Genomic DNA, 20,415 nt, shown 5'->3' on the forward strand with positions numbered 1-20,415 from the left:
ATGGAGAGCCTGGCGCAGCCCCCGCCGCCTCCGGGCTCGCTGAAGAGGGGCGGCGGGGGCGCTGCCAGCCAGCTCCTCCTGGAAGAGGCGGCGGCAGGCGAGGGCGGCTGCAGGGACGGGCCCGCGGCGCCTGAGGAGGGTGGCGGGCGGCGCAGCCCTTCCCCTCAGCCGGCCCCCGCTCCCGCCACGGCTCCTCGGACGGCGTCTCCCTCGCGGGCCGCGGAGGGCAGCCCGCCAGCGGCGGACGACGTGGGGCTGGCAGTGCCGGAAAGCCCCGGAGCGGCGCCTACCTCGGAGAGCAGTCCCGCGGGCGCCGGCTCCGGGAGCAGCGGGGCTCTCAGCCCGCCGGGGGACGAGTCCCGGAGCCTGGACTCGCTGGAGTCCTTCTCCAACCTGCACTCCTGCTGCCCGAGCAGCTCCGAGCTCAACAGCGACGCCGAGGAGGCGGTGGTGGCGGGAGCCGCCTCGGGGGGCCCGGCCCCGGAGCCTGAAGGGGATAGGCCCGCGGCGGGCTCGCAGCTCCTCTCCGCCTCCAAGGAGCGTTTTCCGGGCCAGTCGGTCTATCACATCAAGTGGGTCCGCTGGAAGGAGGAGAACACGCCTGTCATCACCCAGAACGAGAACGGACCCTGCCCGTTGCTGGCCATCATGAACGTGCTGCTCCTGGCTTGGAAGGTACCGTGTGTGCGGGCGCGCCGGGGCGCCGGCCGCCGCCATGGCGGGTGTGCGCCGGGCGGGCGGGCGGTGCCGCCCGGGCAGCGCCTTGACCTGGAAACGCCGGCACCGCCGGCGCCAGCGAAGCATTCCGCGTGGGTGCCAGGAGCGTTCGGTGCACCTACGCCAAAGCCGCGTTAATGCACCCGTGTAAGTTTGTGCTGATTAGGACGCAGACTTATTTCTACTGTTAGACGCATATCTCGCAGAGAGAACTTGGCAAGTAAATGATGGCTTGTAGTCTGTTGCCGGTGTACTACTTATATGCTGCTGTCGTATATGGACTTACTTTGTTGTCGCCTTAAAATAAAAATCAAAATCTAGGCGGTGCTTTACTAGACTGAACAATATATGGTTTGCAGATGTGCTCAGGTTTCTAGTAAGTAAACATTACTATTTATAGCACTGAAAACATTGGGAAATTAGGTTAGTATTGTATAATGAAGTGTACCTAGAGCTGTAAAAAATACAGATTTGTACAAGTAACTGCCTGAATAATAAGGGTACATTCATACAGTTGCACAGCATAGGTTGTATTTACATAAACTAGTAAATCAGATTGTGATCAAACACAGCTTTGAGACCTGGAAGTTCTTGTGTTCTAATAGCTGTCGCGGATACAGACTTCCTGTAGTGTTAAAATAATTCTTTTTAACTTTGAAGCAATTAAAATGTAAAACATAATACAATTAGAAACATCTATAGGGGAAAGGACTGTCTGGTGGAGAAGAGCTATGAGGTCTTGTGCACTGCAAAACAAGGAGGAGGGGGTACTTCTCAATAAATGCTGGCAGTTCAACCCCACGAGACTGGTGAGCTGATAGAATGGAGTTGTAGAATAGGAAAGCTTTATGAGAATAGTTTTTATGTTGTAGCATCAAAGGGAAGAAGTTTTTTATTGGAAGGTAACTTTCCAAAAGATTAATGATTTTTTGAGTTACAGTTTCTGTACATGTTCCTGAGCAGAACAGCTCATACATCAGGAGGAAAGCTATGGCTACATTGCTGTAGATATTTAGCCATCAGTGAAAGCAGTACAGGGAAGTTGTGTGTGACTTTAAGTTACTACCTTGTTTTGGTTCTTCCATCTTCAAGAGACTGTGAAGGTTGTCTTGGACTTCAGTATTTAAAGCTTGTTTTCTATGTTCCCTGCCCATCTAGGGGTGAATGGAGGGCCTTGGAGAACTTAAGTTGCTTATCATTCCATGCAGCGTCATTTTAAAAGAAGTGTCTGGTTACAGGGTTTTCATTTTTAAGCTTTGATTGAATAATGGTACAGTACTTCTACTAACTGCTAGTTTTTGGAGGTTTTGTTCCTTAGCATTTTTCCTTTGCCTCCTTGAATATATGATTGATTACTTCTGATGTCTTCCATCCATAATTTTAACTGACATTCAGCTTTGATCAAATATTACATTAGTGAGAATTAAGGTGATATCCAATTTTATAAGCAGGTGAAAATCAAAATGCCTCTTTGGAGTGCCCAACCATTTCTTATTGCTAGGAAGGGTTTTCTATAAATCTGTTTATGTAGAAACTCAGCAGAATTTACATGAGTTGCAGACAGGCAGCTGAATTGGTGAAACTTCCATCACATGACTTATTTATATGCTTGAGAGTTTTCCTGTTAGTAGGTTGTATATTGTCCCTGCTTATAGTTGATTTTCCAAATTAGTGCTTCTCCAAATTAGCCTTTCTTTTCCCTAGTTTATAGTCAAGAACCATGTTGGCATTGTTCAGAGTGGCAAGCTTGTTGGCAGCTCATCTGTACATCACTGACAGTAGCTAGCTACACACCAACGCTGAGAGTGGACAGCCACATTCTTCTCACTTCTGAACCAAGATGGACACTAGATTGGGTCAGGTAAATATAATTCGGGAACAAGGAAACAAGAGAGAGAGATGAAAACAGGCAAAAGCAGGGTGAGAATACCATAGTATGTGTTAGGTAAAAAGCAGCTATGTGGCAGGGGAAAAAAATGGAGTAAGAAGGAAGTAAGGAGGGGAAATAAAATTACAACAGAAAATAAGACGGTAAACAGTTAAGCTTTGGGCCCTCTTCCCTGTATCAGCCACCAACTTTCCTTTCCAGAACTCCATCCTGATGAGGTTGAGAGTTTTGGTCATGCTGTAGGTAGATGTGTTTTCAAATAACTTCATATAATACATGAAGTGCTCAAAGTTGAGAAACAATAGTTGCAATACCAGTTGTCAGGTTTTCATGAGTACTTCCCTTTGCATGGCAACTTACATGCTTCCGTTATTCCTGAATGGGAGTGATAACCTTGAGATCCAATATTATGTATCAGCTGTGCTTGTGCAGCAGTGAAAATTGAATTTACATAATTTTTTGTGACAAGTGGCACATAATCAATTGGTTTAGAATTAAAATCTTTATTTACTGCTTGGTAATAAGTGTGAAGCCTTCAGGATGTATGTAGGTTATAATCACAGCAACATTTATGCCTAAAAACTCAGATTAACACTTGAATGTGTTAAGGAGAACTCACCTTTTCAGATATTTCAGCTCCTCAAAATGCAAGCTTCTTACCCCACACTAGAGTATTGTTTTAAATATACTAACAGTTTTGTGACCTTCTGTTTGTGTGTCCCAGTCGCACTTGTTCCAAACACGTGTTTTGAGATAGCCCTCACTGAGTATAGAGAGGCTATAGGTAGTTTGTTGCTTTGCTTAAAGGATTGCAATAACAGGAAGATTTAAGATGTACTGTACCTTAGGTAAGTGTGCCCTATGCTCAAAATACTTCTTCCTAGTTATGAAAATCTTGTTCATTAACGGGGCAAGATTCTTCTCTGTTTCTATTCATTATTCAGTTTTTATTATGCTTTCTGGAGGCATTTTTGACATTAGAGTTACGATCTTTATTTAGGGATACGGGTATAAAGACTACTTAATAATTGATTCTTTTAGAGTGCTGCATCTGTATGTTCTCATCTGTGAGATACTGGTTTGGCAGTGCTTGGGTTTTTGGAAATTCTGGAATAGCAGCACCCATTGGAACTGCTCAAATTCCTTTTTGATAGTACCAGGTTTTGGAACTGAACTTGCAGTAAAACTGCTACCTCTCTTATCCAGTGCTTTCAGAGGAGTTTGGACATACAACTTTGAGGTGGCAGATTGTAGAAGCCATACTCTTAAATTAAGTTACAATTATGAAATCATCACTTTTCTTTTGAGGTGTTTTTGCAGAGTGCCTGTATAAGCTTAACTTGCAGTCTAGCCTTTAGGAGATAGAGCTGAGGAGTTGTAATTACAGAAGTGTTACAGAAATGCTCTTATAAGTAAAAAGAAAACAAAAGCAGTATGATACCAACTTGAAAAAGTAACTCTTGTGCAAAACAGTGTAGTAGCAATTTAGTCTTCTGTGATGGAAATGAAAGCAGGAGTATTCCTCCGACCTGTGGCTCCCCATGTAGTTAAGCTCAGCAATGCAAAGCTTGCCTTTCTAGGTACTTTTTGTGACCTTTGTTAGGTATAGTTTATGCACCACTTTCTGATAACTTCTGGCATTGCGTTAAACTGTAATTTTGTGTGTGGGTAGCCCTTCTCGGGACATACTCTGTGGTGATCATCAGATGCTGAAAGCTTAATGTGTCATGTAATTCTGCTCTGCGTTTCTTAGGTAGGATGTGATGTCATGTAGCTGAAGAACTCTGTGAACCTTAACGCATTGCACAGAAATTACATATCTGAAATGTCCAGAGAACAGAGAAACAAATTGTTTTGGCATATAAAATAAGCCTAAGGAAAAAAATAACATAATACCAATATAAATAATATTAATATTGTCTAGAAAAGTGAGTGCATATGGAATATCTCATCCTTACAGCTTTTTATGTAGGAGAGTAATCCCAGTAGCATATTTGACAGTGTCTTTAAATTTTTTTTCTATCGCAGTCCTCTCAATGAATGGAAGGTTTTGAGTGCTGTGTTCCCTACATGCCTTCTAAAATTTTGGTAACTTCTAGAACTGTATGATTATATAACCGTTTATGCCTAAATATATCCAAACTGAGGTGCAGTGAAGAAGTAGAGTAAAAAATTTCTAGGTAGAACTTTTTCGGTTTAGGATCTCATAAAGATGGCCGTTTTTTCAGAAGAGCCGAGTACGGTATACTCCCAGTGATACCCGTTTGATTTGTCAAGAGTCTGCAGTGGTAGTGCCCCGTCTGAGGTCTGGCACTGGCCCTTTTCATGTGACCTCCTTTTTCTTGTTACTGAGCTAAACCTCCTTATGGCCAGAATTTGCACAGATTGCTCAGATGAGTTTGCTCAGCCTCCGAAGGTGAGTTGCTGGTGAGCTTCTGATGAACGCTCAGCAGAGGCCTTGGCAGCCTTCCTCCCTGCATCTGTGGGATGAGTTGAGCTTACAGATCAGTAGGGCTGTAGCTGTGCATTTTCCAGGACAGGAAGCCTGCTCTGGGGGACTGAAGAAAACCTGTTTGAGGGGGTAGATGTTAAGGTTATCAGGTGGCAGCACGTACTATCAGGCTGATAAGTTTACGAAGCTGTTCCCGCAAGGCAAGAGGTGTGTATTTGCAGGGAGTATTAATTGTTTTTTGTCAAGGCAGCTTGAAGCTACCCTTACCTTTTCTGTAACGCTGAATTCAGGGGAGTTGCATATTTTAGATAAATGTGTTCTGAGACTATAAATAATAAGCCGTTAGAAATTTGCAAGGTCCCTTTCTGTATGCATAGTATTTTTGGAAGTGTTAGCTTCTGTGCAGGACTATATCACTTAATTTTTTTTAAGCTCTTCTGAAGACTGGGAGAATACAGTGGAAAATATTTAAAATTAGTGTTACGTAGTTTTCCAGTTTGTAGTCTAATGCATACAAACTGTGTAAGTTGTACTAGACAAACAGTTCAATATGAAAATTTGTTTACCAATCTTGTCTTCTAATTACAAAGGGGGCTTGACTGTAATTCACATTGTAGTTGGGTGAGAAAGATTTAGTTTCCCACTTCTGAGTGTGGGAAATGAAATGTAGCTAGAGTTAGGAAGCGAGATCAAGGTGGAAGACCAGGAAAATGCAGTAGAGGGGTACAGGAAATGGGTGGGACTTTAGAAAACATGTTTTTCCTAAAACATAAAATTAATGTAAAATCTAGCAACTAAGCCCTGAAATCTATTGAGAAAACTTGTCCCTCAAAATAGTAGATTGTTATGGACAGCAACAGCATTCACCACTGTTGCTTACACTGTTTTCTTCTGTTGATTTTTGCAGAGAATGACTGTGGTTCTGTGTGATTTTTCTTTCTCTCCCTTAAGTTTTAAGGTGTTTTTCTTTCCTGTTTCCTTTTTGTACGTTTCCTGTAGCTTAAGCGCTGTCACTGAGGCTCTAAACAGTCAGGAAATGTCATGTTCTCTCTATATCCCTAAGTCAGCTTTGTTCAGAGGTACTTATGACTATGTTGGAACCCCATTAGCCCACCTTAAAGATGTCATTAAGGTTCTACAAAACATGCCAGCCCTAAAATTATGCCATGAAGTAATCCATTAACTTTGTTCAGCATTTAACTAAGCAGTTAATCTTGAGATTTATCTTTTTTTAAAATATCCTACTGTAAGAGATTCTGCAGATACAAGTAAAACTGCTTTGGTTCCACGGCAGGGGAAAAAATACTGCTTAGCATTATGGTTGTGAGGGAGAATTCAGATTATTAACCAATGGTACAAATAACACCTCCTTCAATCCATAAAGTCTGCAACATTAATACATTTATGCCATGAGTATGTAGATTGTGCTTTACAGCTGCCGTTTGTAGTGTAGGCATACTTTAGATTCCCGAAAGGGATGCAGAGCAGAAACCCCCAAGCAATGCTGGCTGAGCTGATACGAATGGTTTTAAATAAAGAATGAAAAGAGCTAGCTTCAGTCCTGAAAGAATCATCACAGTAGTCCTGCTAATAGTTGAAGGAGCAACGCTAATTTTCATTCATATTATACTGGCACATCTGTACTGTTTGTAGTCCCAGAACCACTTCAGGCATGGCTAGTGTAAGAACTGGAAGTTTAGGAATCAGCTTTTTGAACCTGTAGTCCTGTTATTTACATGGGATGATATAATATATTTACTTGGATACTCAGTATGAATGTTATGAAGAGGATCAAAGATTATCAAAACCTTTAGCCTACTTAGTATTAGTGAAACTTAGATAAATTTTGGGAAGAGGATAAGAAATTTTGTAAGTTACAATAAGTTTTCACTCATTTAAAAGATGTTTTCAAAAATTCATGTGCCTATGCATGCATGACTGATTTTTCTTCTTGTTTAATTCATACAATTTTAAGGGTTTTTTAAATAAGCAGAACTAATTAAGCCTTCTTTCTTATGAATTTATGCTTCACTAATTTCCTGCTTCACTAATAATTTATACTTTTATTCCCTTCCTTGCCCAGATCTCAGGACTGTTAGCTTCTTTCTATGTCTACCCATCTACAGGCTGATCAATGTGTGGCCACTTCTGACCTAAGTATGGACATATTTCTTAGCCAGTATGTAAATAACAAGGCCATATTAACTTGGGGCTCTTTCTTTCTCCAAGTTTAATGAAACTATTTGTAAATCCATATATTTAACACATTTGCCTTTTGTCAAATATGATTAAAATTGGCGGTGAGATAGCTTTAGTCCCAATCACACCTAATCTTCTCTGGAAAGTTATTAAAATAGCTTAATTTTCAGATTGGGAAGTAAACCCTCTACATCACAATTTGAACATTTGTGTCTATAGTGTGTTTTTGAGTTTGGGATGCTGCATCAAAACCTTTTTTTATATATATATTTTTTTTTTTTCTTCCATCTCATGGCTTTCTACTTCTTCCTCTCCACAACCAGCAAAGTAGTTGGAGCCTATTAAATCTTAAGCATGAGTTAACAATCTTACATCATGTCTTTCTATCAGTGTCAAGGAGAATGGTGATCCGTATTGAGGAAATTGATTTAAAAATTCCTAATAAAATAAATACCAGACTTTTTAGACTTTCAGTGGTAAGATGTTGGAGAGGTAGGATGAGAAAATTAAAAATGGAAGAGAAAGCTTAAAAACCAGCCAAAAAAACCCCCAAAACCCACCAAAAAAAAACCCAAAACCCTGGAAAAATAAAATTCATGTTTATGCAGAGAAAAATTGAGCACACTATGGTTAAAGACAATATAGTCCTATGGAATTCCTTCAGATTGCCAGAAGCATGCCTTTGGATGTGTTTGTGCTTTGGTTATTACTGTAGGGAGATATGTAAATGGCAGTGCGCAACCAAAACGTTTACCTAGGATGCTGGATGGAGGAGGTTGAATATCTAAGAAGGTTTTGGCTCTGGCTGCTGCCAAGGTGGTTGGTTTTGGCAGGTGACAATGACAGGAATAGGTCAGGGGAGAGGGGAACAGAAGCTTGACCACCAAGTTTTGTGTGTCTGCTTTCCTCTGTACTGGAGTTGTTAAACCAAACCCTTGAAACGTGAGGGCGGGATGAGAGGCTGCGAGGTCATTTCCTCGTATCTGCGTGACTCTTGGCTTCCCTGTCCCTGCAGCTGCTGCCACCAGATTCTCTACAGCCTCTTGTCTGGATGCAGGAACTTCTTGAGTTAAGACTCAGTTAGGAGTCATAATGAAGGCAGGGAGCCAAAGCCTTTTCAGAGTAAGGTGAAGTTTTCTTAACTAAGTGTGGCTACAGTTCCCAGTCTGTTCATCCTGGATGCCTGCAGGTGAGCGAGTGCAGCGAGCAGTGTGAACTCCTGTGAAGTGGGATGTTGGTGAAAAGTTTTGGTGGGAGTTGGAAGAAGTCTGCAAGTGAGAGAAAGCACTGTGTGCATGTGGCTTCTCCAAAAACCAAAATGCCTTTTTTTTTTTTTTACATCTCTTGTTATTTAGTAGAGGTCCTGGTTCTTGGTCACAGTACGCTAATGCTCTTATAAATTGATGAAGCAAATGTGATCAGAAGACTTCTGTCTAGAAATACCTTATTGATACTTTCTAAATTGTATTGTTTTGACATTTTGAAGAGAATATACTTTTACTTTCACAGATTAAGCTGCCACCAATGATGGAAATCATAACAGCTGAACAGCTGATGGAATACTTAGGTTAGTAATTATGATAAATGGTTTTCAATTATATATTATACTTATTAGTGACTAGTAATATAGGAGGACTGTTTAACTTACTATTTTATTCAGCTTTACTTGGCCGCATGCTTCATGAAAACTACTTATGGTATTCAGTTACTCATGCTTTTCCTTAACTGCTTTTAAAAGTTTTCTGTACCGCTCTCCTAAGCAGTTAGTCTAGTGATGCAGTTGATATGGCTTAGTAGAGCAAGACATTGGTAGATTTTAAACTTATCAATGTCTCTCACAATGTTGTTTTGTTATAGTTGACAATGTAGTAAGTTAACTGTGCCTTTAATTGTCTGCAATAACTCTAATCCTTGGTAGTATGACACAATTAAAAAAAAAGGAAAAATTAATTTAGTCATCACAGTGATTGGGGTCTCATTTGCAGACACTACTCCATTATCAGGTTCAGTGTTCAGCAAAACTGCAGCTGTTTTCATCTGACAAGTCTATAACTTCAGTAGCCCAGAATGATCCAGGTGTTAAAAGTGCAGTTGCCGTAGTACTTAAGATATAGGTATCACAGTTCTTTCACTCTGTAGCATAACAAATTGAAAACGCTTGAGCTTAATAGGCTAGGTTTGATTTTTTTTCTTAAGCAGGAGAAAAAAACTTACTATATTTTCTTTCTTTTTGCTTGTAAAGAATGTAGCTTGTTCTTTTCAAAAGCATATTGCTGAATCTTTCAGGGAAAGAAAAAAGTTAATTGGATAACTTAAAAAAAAAAAAAAGTCTTAAGGAATCTTCCTGTCTGTGTCTAAATGTTTCTTCCAATTGTACTGATAGAATAATACTGTCTGAAGTCACTACATAATCATAGTTGGCTAAATGTGTGTATTCTTTCTAGAAGATATATATTAACTTCTGGAAATATCTTACTAAATTGAACAACAAAATTACCTTCTCAAATTATTTGGGTTGCTATTCAGTCAACAGGATTAGCAGTTGCCAAATGGTTCCTCTATAGCCAAAAAAAAATAAAAAAAGAAAAGCTCTTCAACCACTTTGAACAATCTTAAGATTGTTATCATAAATTGGGAAACCTGTAATGATATTTTAGATATGATAGATAATGATTATTTTTAGTAGAAAAATTTGTTAGGAATGGAGCAAGGGAATAAATGCAGAAAGCATTGAAATAAAATGTGAAAATTTTGAGAGTTTATGGATACTAGTCACTAAAAACATTATAAATCTTCAGTGCCAGTGTGCTGATTAACTAATTAATTACCTTTGTGTTGTAGACACAGATGGCATACAAGCCTTTCAGAATTATTGGTGTGTGGAAACATATGCCAAAATATTCATAGTATCAGTCAGGATAAGTGGTTGCATTCTTAAATTGTGTTATGCAGTTACATGTCTTACTGTGAATGGTTTGACCTTTTCATATTTTCAAGTTGAGGAACAGAGGGAGGTAGATTTCTGAATAATTAAGAGATTGATATGATGCTCCAAGAGATTATAAAATACTGCTTTAGTAACAACATTAGCCACTTGAATTTTGTTTCTTAATATGATCTTACTATGCTTTTTTTATATTCACATTTTACTCTGTAATTCAGGTTATAAAACAACGTGATCTCATTAATTTGATAGAAAAATTCAGTGGTGGTATTTATGTTCAGTCAGCTTCAGTCAGAAGTGTTCATAGAAGTTTTGAAGCTTTGAGTGTGGAATAAAATTAATTTTATTTTTGCCTTTTTAGGAGACTATATTCTTGATGCAAAACCTAAAGAGATATCTGAAATTCAGCGTCTAAATTATGAGCAGGTAAGGAGCTGCTCCTAAAATACAATTGCTTATGTCTGAAGGAACTAAAACTTTCTTCTCACTTAAATGTTTATCTTCTTGTTAAAAACCAGAAGTTCTACGAAACGTTGCTTGTAGTTATTTTTTCCTTTTTACCTAGGCTTGATGTAGAGCATTATTTACAAATACTTCCTATTAGTGAAGAAAAACTCAGTATCTATTATTTTTTTTTGCCTGCATTGAAAAGAATTTCACACAAGGAAAGAATTTTGGTTTTATTGAGGAATTATAGCATGGAAGTATAGATGGACGTATGTAACAGGGTGGTTGCTCTTTGAAGTCTTCTGCTGTGCATCCTTCAATGTACTCTGTTCTGTGGTGCCTGCTAGACTTTCTCTGAGGATGTAAACTGAGCAAGAAAGATCTCTGTTCTTAAGTGATGATGGACGAAAAGAGGTTGATTCCATATTATGAAAGGCAATATTTGCTCTGACCACTATTTTAATGTCATCACAGAAGTCTTTCTATGTTAAAGATAATGCAATTAGTTTAAGAAAAAATTGATGTCATATATATTATCTTAGAGCAAATTTTTCAAGCTCTGTCTGTGGTCGCAGCTGGTTTTTTTGATTACTCATGGAAAAGTGATTTCAATTTATTATAAGTGTTAGATTTCAAGCTAGTTAATTATTAAGTTGTCTTTTCTTGCTCTCATTCAGTGTTGAAAACAAAATTGAGTATCTTGGGATAGTTGAAATTAGACTAAAGATTGAATCTGGATTCTTGTAATAATCCAAAATATGTCATCAAATTATATGAATTATTTTTGTAATACCAAAATTAGCTATATTTTTTCCCCACACAGTTCTGTGCTGTAGAAGATTATAGCTATAATCGAATTACAGGAGGGTGATGAAAGCTATACCTGGTTAAAGTACAACCTCTCTGGCTTTCTTGTGCTTAAATATATGGGTTTACTACGTAAATGTCACAAACCTTTTCATTAAATATTTAACTGTACAATTTTAAAGAAAACTTCCATTCTAGGAAAGTTCTAAATGTACTTGTAGGTGCATGAGTGATACCACATGGGACGACAAATTAGGCAACTGAGTCTTGCAAAATTATTACATTTCAGATGCATTGGAACCAAGTCTTGGTGTTAATCATAATTTTGTGTTTTTCTTGTCACACAGTTAATATTCTTTGCCTAAAACAATGTATTTTCTTCTTATGCAAGAAATTCAAGTAAATTTTTTGGACTGCTGGATTGGTAATACTTGATTTTAGTATAATGTTAACATCATGACAAGATATTAATTTCAGCTGTGACTTACTTAAATCCCTCAATTATGATAAGAATTTGAATGAAAGTTGGATTTAAAAAAAAAAAAAGGGGCACAAGTTATAATGCACAAACTTAAGAACAGGTTGCCCAGGGAGGTTGTGGAGTCTCCATCCTTGGAGATATTCAAAAGCTGTCTGGACATGGTCCTGGGCAACTGGCTCTAGGTGGCCCTGCTTGAGAAGGGTGGGGGGGGAGGTGTGTGGCGTGTGATTGGAGTTCCCAAGGTCCCTTCCAAGCTCAATAATTCTGTATATTAATATCCTTGCTTATTTACGTTAATTTTTTTAGAAGCTTGTTGCTTTGAAGGTGCAGATATACCTGTAATAGAATTATAGTGTCCACATTATAGTGAGAAACTTCTGCAATTTTCTGGACAGTTTGATGTGTTCCTGCTTTGTTTAAAAAATAGACATTACAAAATAAATGCAACTAATGTCTGTGGATGTATGATCTGAATTTGTGGATGGCTAGTGCTGAATTGCTATAGGTGTTCTTCCTATGAATTTAGCAGAGTAAGAGTATAGCATTATTTCTTCCAAAACACCTTTGATATGTTTTTATACTTGATATCTGGTACCTACTAATGAAATGCACTTCTTAAGTAGGGTGTTTTGGTTTGCTATTATAATGATAAAAACTTAAAATAAAAAAAAAAGTTTGAGCCAGATTTTGAGAATCACTTGCAAATCTTGCTAAATTCTAAATAGCAAAATTGTCAAAAGGATGAAGCGACATGTAGTAAAGTAGTGGGAGCTGTTACCTTCCTGGTAACAGAAATTTTACACAACAGTACAGTTAAAGGGCTACCAGCGGTAAAACTCTCATTCATAGCAACCACTCTTAAGTGCAGCTACTAGATAATGATCATGACGGTGTTTTATAGCTATGCTTTACCAAGTAGCTTATAAGCTTTCCTGTGGAAGCTTCAACTCTTCTGAGAGCTTTCCAGGTTTAAATCTGCTTAGTAACAAGGAAGTATATCTGTTTATAAACTTACCTTAGGAGTTTGCAGAACTTGCATCTAAATTGAAATTACTCAAAGTAGGAACAAGCTTATTGTTCTACTGTCACTTTATTAAGAAAAAAAGTACATTTGAACTTGCATACCAGTAGGAAGAGTAGCTTAATTCCTTCCACTAAAATGCTGATGTTGGTGAACATGGAAGTTTTCGCTATGCACCTTAATGAAACCATGCTGTTGCATGTGTAAAGTGTTGTGCAAAGATCTGTAGGCAAGGCAATTTTATGTATATATGTCTGCTTACACACTTTTTACATAGAAGTTTTGTTTTAGAATTCTATCACGTGCTGAGAGATGTCTAAAACTTCTGTCAAGATCTAGGTAACTTTCATCTTTCCAACAGATGCAAAACTGTATTTAGAATTGGGTCATGAAGTATTGAATGATGTAGCTACATTACTTAGCATGTTCACTTAGTCAGTGTTGTATGTTTTTTATGTTTTAATTGGTATATTCTTTACCATACTAAGTTACAAGATACGTAGGCTACTTTCTTAACTTCTTAAAAACAGTAAGGTCTGCCTTACGTTCTACCATACAGGCTTGTGTTGGTATTCTGCTCTAGTAATGTGTGCACTAATGTGCTGCAGAAGTGAATGTTTGAGTTAATGTATTGGTTATGTTATTGTTGGATAGATCCAGTTATTTGTTATTCTCCTATATTTCAGCAAGTTGCTTTTAATTTGATAAAATAACTCATCAGTATGTACCCCAGTTATGCCTTATTTTCCTACTTGTCTCTTTAATAGTTTTCTTGTTACTCATCCTGTATAGTTGTTCATCCTTATTCTCAGTTTTTTGTCTTATTGATTCCATTAATTGTGGGTTTTGTCATTAACTGTCTTACCATTAAAAGAAGACAACACAGAGGCAACTGTCTCCTGACAATCAGTGGTTTTAGTCTGTCTCCCATCTCCTCTCCAATCTGTATTTCTGTTTTTTTTCATGCTTTTTTCCCCATTGTTACAATCATGAATTCCTCTTAAACAGCAGAATATTGCAAAACTAAGGAAAAAAACCCCACCATCCCCCAAACCCCTAAAACAAACATACCAAAAAAAACCCCACTAAACAAAAGAGTGCCTCAGTTTCCCTGAATCTTCTGCAAATACTGAAAATGCTTTCTGATTATACTTTGTGGACTATTCTCACCTGGTGGAAAATTTTTTCTTGCATGTCAGGAAACTTACTTTTGTAGGTTTAAAGAGACCTGTCTCCCAAAGCACTTTTTCTTTGGCTCATCTTTGCTTTGTGTGATTGGATCTTCATAACTTGGTAATTCCCCTTAGAATTCCATTCAGATCACTACTATAATAAGTGCTAGTTTCATGATTTGTTTCCACAGTAGAACCTACAGGCCATCGAAAGGTGTGCCCAAAGTAAGATAGCAAAACTTTTTTTTATGAAACAAAAAAATTTAGATTCTTCATTGTTGTTCATCACTTTAAGTACTGAACTCCCAAATTAGAATTGTCAAGTAGAACTGTAGCTATGTTTGTTTTGTTCATACATTATGTGGTGGCAAGTACTTAAGCCTGACTCATAAGGCAGGACTTAAAAGGGGAGAAGAAACCTTGAGTCCCTTAGAGATTCCCTTATAATCCAATTCTTCTAGCAGATGACTGGCTTGTGGCTGTGGGAAATGGAGCTTGAAGAAATAGGAGCTGCCTAGAAGCAGCTGACGAGTGTAGAAAAAGAAACAGCTAGAGCTGATCGGAGGGCGAGTTCTTACTTTGCAGATCTCTTCTGGCACAATGAGAACAAATAATGTGAATACGCGTGGAAACAGTTGTTTAGCTCATTTTCCCTCTTGTGAATTCGTTTGAAATGTTGAACTGATGAATACTAAATGATGAAAGGTTACAAGAGTAACCACCAAGTGTACAAAGCTCTATTTGGTCATCTTTTTTTTTTTTTTCCTTTCTGCTGTCAGAATATGAGTGATGCAATGGCAATTCTACATAAGTTACAGACGGGTCTGGATGTCAATGTGAAGTTTACAGGTGTACGAGTGTTTGAATACACACCTGAATGCATAGTGTTTGATCTTCTTGATATCCCCTTGTACCATGGATGGTTAGTGGACCCTCAGGTAACTTACTTTTTTCAGTAATTCAAACAGAATGTAAGTTATTCTGAATTTTATTGGGGGGAGGAGAGATGTTTCAGAATTTTAACTGGAGACAATAATAATGATTATGGTAATGGATTTTTTTAAAATCTAGTCAGAAAAATTGGGCTCTCCTCAGAGGATTGAATACAGACTGTACATGTTTTTTAGTGTGGTAACTTTGCAGAGGCTAGGTCTATAGTCAAGCTAACTTTGAAAACCTTCTATGCTAAATTCCTGATGATGTAAATAAGAATTGTTGTTCTGAGGGAGAGAGGAAGTTGCCAGATATGGTGTCCCAGTCATTGTTTTTGAAAGCTCATTAGAGAACACTTGGAAGGAGTGCAAGGTTACTTTCCTCCTTTAATTCTGATTTACTAGTCACTGCTTTTGAGAACTGAGGATGTTAAAACCTTATTAGAGGTTAGAGAGAACTGCATATTTAACAAACGTAGTTTATTTTTAATTATTAGTTCAATAAACAGTAAAATGGTACTGTTTACTTGGAGGGTGAACTGGTGAGTTTGGCTGGAATAAGCTGCCTCAAATTTTTTTTTCTTTTCATGCCTTGTTGATGAAAGTTGCTGTTCTCTTATCCCCTTGGACTTCCCCAGTGTCCCCGCTGAGCCAACTGATATCCCATTCTCCTTCTGCTTTGGCAACAGCTTTTGATGAAAAGCATTAAATTAAGGAGTTAAAATGGGATCTGAGACTGCAAAATGTGTAACAATCTGGACTAACACTTTTTGGCCTAGGTTTTTTTTTAGGGGGATAATGTACTCTTTGTTGAAGCTCTTATTATTTTTTAATGAGTAATTGCCATAGGCTTACAGTTGTGTTCTGCTCTTCACAAAGGTAAGTTCTCTGTTCTGTATGCTGTTTCTTCCTGCTTCAGGTTGCTGACATAGTAAAAGCAGTTGGTAACTGCAGTTACAATCAGCTAGTGGAGAAGATAATTTCTTGTAAACAGTCGGACAACAGTGAACTGGTTAGTGAAGGTGGGTAACTTTTTTTTCTGTGCTTTATTGAAGTATCTACCCTATCAAAATGTCAGTTACATATTTTGTATGTGGGTCTTGGTATGTAGAGATACAAGTGTGAAGAGCTGTGTTCTGTCTGCTGAAGTTCTTTCCCTGGGCAGGCAGACAGCACTGTGCCTGTCTTCTGAACTTCTCTGACGCAATTTCAAACCAAGGATCAGCCTCATTCTCTTGATCTATTAAATATACTTTTAAAAAAAGCTGGAGAGAACTTCCTTTTATGAGTTAAGTATTATGGGCACCATTCAGTTTTCAACTTGGATATATATTATCTCCCATAATTGGAATATAAATTAGATACCATATGATGACAAGGAAGAAAATTCAGTAATATTAGAAGATGATACAGCATTTCTGAACATGAGAGGGTTATCTACAATATGGAGGCTTTAGAACTTTCAACTTGTTCTCCTCTCTCTGAATTTAAATTTGTGGTAGTAAGGGGGCGTCTTAGTGGGGAGGAGATAGGAAAAATACTAGCATTGTAACCAGGCTTTTTATATTAGGAAGTATGTAATAGACACCCATAACAGTATGTATTGCCTTTGTAGGATTTGTAGCTGAGCAATTTCTAAATAACACAGCTACACAATTGACATACCATGGACTGTGTGAGTTGACTTCAGCTGTCCAGGAGGGAGAGCTTTGTGTGTTCTTCAGGAACAACCATTTTAGCACCATGACCAAATACAAGGTACATTCAGCATTTTTGTCTTTACTGTTGTCGTTTGCATTCCCATTTCCAAGCAAATCTTTTTTTTTTCCCCTGTCTTGAAATAGAAATAAATTGCAGTTTGTTGTTATATGTAAGTATGGCTTATGGTGAATGTCAAGTCCGTAGCAAATGTTACTTGTGAATTATTGATTGCAGTGTTTTAGATATCAGGATCCATTATCACTTTAAATCTTTTTGTAGCTTTTCCCTTTTACGTTCAGTTCACTCCCTGTGTTAACTCCCTTTATGGTTATGTATAATGACATACATTGCTTATGTGGCTTAAATTTACTTGCAGTTTGTGATTGGCAATAATATGGTTAATGAATTTAATTTCTCTTTTCTGAGGTATTAAAACTTTGCTTTACATTTGGGCCAGTAGATGAATAGCTCCATCATGGTGCTCAAAATACCAAACGTTTGGAGAAGTTGAGATGAGCTACAATATTTGTTCCCTTTTATTAGGACAGAGATGATTTTTTTTTTTTTTAATATGAAACTGGGGAAGCAAAATGGTGAGAACTGTGAAAGGAGTATTCCAGGATAGGAAAAGCAAGTGACAATTTGGTTAATGCTTCTGGGACTCCTTACTCTGTGGAATGGAGAATCTGGCTTGGCAAGTTTACAATCATTTGTGGAGCATCTTCCTTCTAATACAACTTTGCCTTTACTAAGATTTTTATGTATCTGACTTGGGTAGAAAGGGGCATGGTCAAATTGCCTCCCAAGATTTAATCGTTCTCTTCTTTTCAGTGATAAATGTGAATACTTTGCAAACGAATGAGAAGTTTACTTCAATGTCAAATCATACTTAGTGAGACATTTATCTCAAACATATGTTGTGAGTTTTTACCTTTGTATAGAACTCTTGAAGTTATATTTTGGTTGTCTGTTATTTACTAAGACTTTAATTTCATGTACATTTGCATTTATGAATAATGGTAATAAATGCAAAAAAAAAAAGAGTGTGTAACATACAAAAGCATTAAGGAACCGCTGTTTTTGCCATCTGTTATTTGGTAAAGTTATATACCTCATGTGAATGACACTAACTCTTCCATTTGGCAGTACCAGTCCTTTTTTCTCCCTCTGTTAATTTTGACTGTCGGTGCTCGTCTTTGGCATTTTGAGTAACTATTCATAAGCTGAGCTGAAGTTCTGAATAGTCCTGATAAATAATTTACTTTACAAATAGGTCACACATTTGGTTTTGTAATAGCTTCTTAGGGCATATCTAAGCTTTGTTTTAAATCTGTGTACAATGATATTCCCTTAAAGAAGTAGGACAGGTAAAGGTATCTTTCTCTTCCTTTCCTCCATTAAAAAATAAAAAGCTATGGAAGATACGTGCTTATGGTCAAAACTATAATTGTTATGTTTCCTGATGAAGCTCATCTATGTCACAATTTTAAGAGACACAGTTTTGCTTCTCTCCATTTTTCTAAATTTAGCTCTTGCAGTAGTTGGTAGTAGTTTGTCATGGAAGCCTGTACATTGTTTTATGGTTGCTTTCATTACAGGAAAAAAATCCCCAACCTCAAAACAATTTGGTTTTAAAAAGAAAATACTAAGTAGAAGTACGGATGTACTTTATGGGTACAAAAGGTATCTAAAGGTGCACGAAACCTTTTTTTACCTCGTTTAAAGGCTATTCCTAATAAAATACTTAAATGCTGCTGGAAATAATTCATTTTTGTGCCATAATTAAACCTTTAATATATAAGATATTCTTTCCATTAAGTACAGTCAATGAGTATCACTTTGACCTTGTGAATTATAAATACAGAATTGTTTGTAGAATGTAGACTGTCATCTTCCATAGCGCAGTATTTAGATTGAAGACTAAAAACCTGGTGTGTATTTGTCAGTGCTTTATCAGCTTTATACTTATAAACATACACTTCTCAGTTGAGATCCTTTTTCCCCTAAAGAAATAAAACGCAAGACTTCAATGAGTTAAATATCCTTAACCAATATTAACAGTACAGAACAGGTTAAGGCAGTGAGTAAAAATCTGTCTGAAGTTTAATCGGGCACAAAATCCAAGATCTGAGAAATACTGAGTTAAAATGTTTGAGTTGTATATTTAATAAGCTTTACTGCTTCTGAGTCACAATGGTTTTAATCTTGTCCTTTTTGAGAAGTCTTAGGCTTCTAAAATGCTGAGTTTTGGAATATGGCTGTTAGTCTTGTGTTTCACAGTTATTATGGTGACCTCACTTGCAGCTAGTGTTCAATTTCCATGTTATCTACGGGCTTTTAGTTCCTGGGGCTGTCACTTTTACACAGTGTTCATTTTGCCTGTGATTTTTGGTGAGTGGTAGATCACAGAATTTGAGATATGCGGAAACTCTTGTCATGGTAACAGAAATTTTTTATTGATTTATTTTTTAAAATCAGCAGTAACCTTTCTGTCTGTTTCTAACCTACTTAGCTATTTGCAGTAGCTATATGACTAGGTATTCTTTCATGTCAAAGAAGTCAGAAATAGACTTGACTTGGGCTTTCAGCCAAAATTAGCTATCCAAAAATCTTTAGACCTCCAGGATGCTCATGAGAGTGTCAAATGCATTGTTGTCACAGAGTTGAGATTTTTCAACTGCTTTATGCTTTCCTTTTACTAGGTTTAATGCTAACTCTGCCAACTTTTAGTGAGGTTTCTTTTACTTGACAGTTTCAGCAGTAGCTGGATTATGGAGAAAAGTCCATCAATTAGGAGAACTGAAGCCACAACATATGCTAGAGAAAACGAAGGTGTAGAACTTTTAGGGGAAAAACTGTGCAATTTATTTGTCTTTCTCTACTATTGCCCTTCTGTCTTCCCCCTTCAAACCAATATATGGAAACACACAAACAAAACAGTTACGAAGTGAAACAAAAGGGAAGCATACATGTAATGTTATGTACATGTAATAAAACTTTTGTGCTTTCAAACATTTACACTTTGAATAATTAGCAAGAATTTATAATGAAAATCCCTTAGGTACATTAGGCTGTTTATTATTCTAAAGAAGCTAATACTTTTATTTGGAAGCTTTCATGTACAGCTGATACAATGACTTGTACCCTGAGGATATTGCTTAAGTTCAGTGGGTTTTTCTGAAGCCCGTATTTTAGTGAAAGGACTTGGATTTCAGTATGTTATATTTCAAAGTAAGTAGAATGTAGGTTGATCTTACCTGCATTTATTGGAGGAAAGAAAAAATACCAAATAAGCTTTTTCAAAGGAAATGCAGAAACTTGTTCCAAGTTCTCTTAAGTGCTTATCTTTTTGTAGAATTGGCTTTAGAATTGAGAAGCAAGTGTGAGTAACTTAAGAAAAAGAAGTACTTGGTGATACTGAAATAAATCAAAGGGCAAAATTTATAAATTGGAGACATCTTAAAGTTCAACATATGTTTCTCTAATAAAGCAGGTGAACCCAAATAGCCTTAATTCTGGTCTATATTGGTGCCACATAACAATCATACGATTGTAACTGAGCCATTTTTAATATTTGTCATGCTTCGTTGATCAGATTTATTTAAGTTGTGTTAGAGTTCTTTTTGCATCCCATCTGGTGAGCTTGTTTTAGAG

The 20,415-nt window shown here is 37.4% G+C and overlaps 1 protein-coding gene across 1 annotated transcript in view; it reads left to right on the forward strand.

Annotated features, from left to right (window-relative positions):
- Window positions 1-20,415, forward strand: part of MINDY2 (MINDY lysine 48 deubiquitinase 2) — a gene marked incomplete at both ends in the record, with an annotated part of 32,390 nt that continues 11,975 nt past the window's right edge. Inside the window, 6 exons of the mRNA XM_082005439.1 lie at window positions 1-675; window positions 8,766-8,823; window positions 10,562-10,626; window positions 14,908-15,066; window positions 15,980-16,082; window positions 16,676-16,818. Coding sequence (XP_081861565.1) covers window positions 1-675; window positions 8,766-8,823; window positions 10,562-10,626; window positions 14,908-15,066; window positions 15,980-16,082; window positions 16,676-16,818 — 1,203 coding nt within the window. The remainder of the gene's footprint in view (window positions 676-8,765; window positions 8,824-10,561; window positions 10,627-14,907; window positions 15,067-15,979; window positions 16,083-16,675; window positions 16,819-20,415) is intronic.

Source organism: Phaethon aethereus (genome assembly GCF_964289735.1).
Source record: "Phaethon aethereus genome assembly, chromosome: 12".
NCBI lineage: Eukaryota > Metazoa > Chordata > Aves > Phaethontiformes > Phaethontidae > Phaethon > Phaethon aethereus.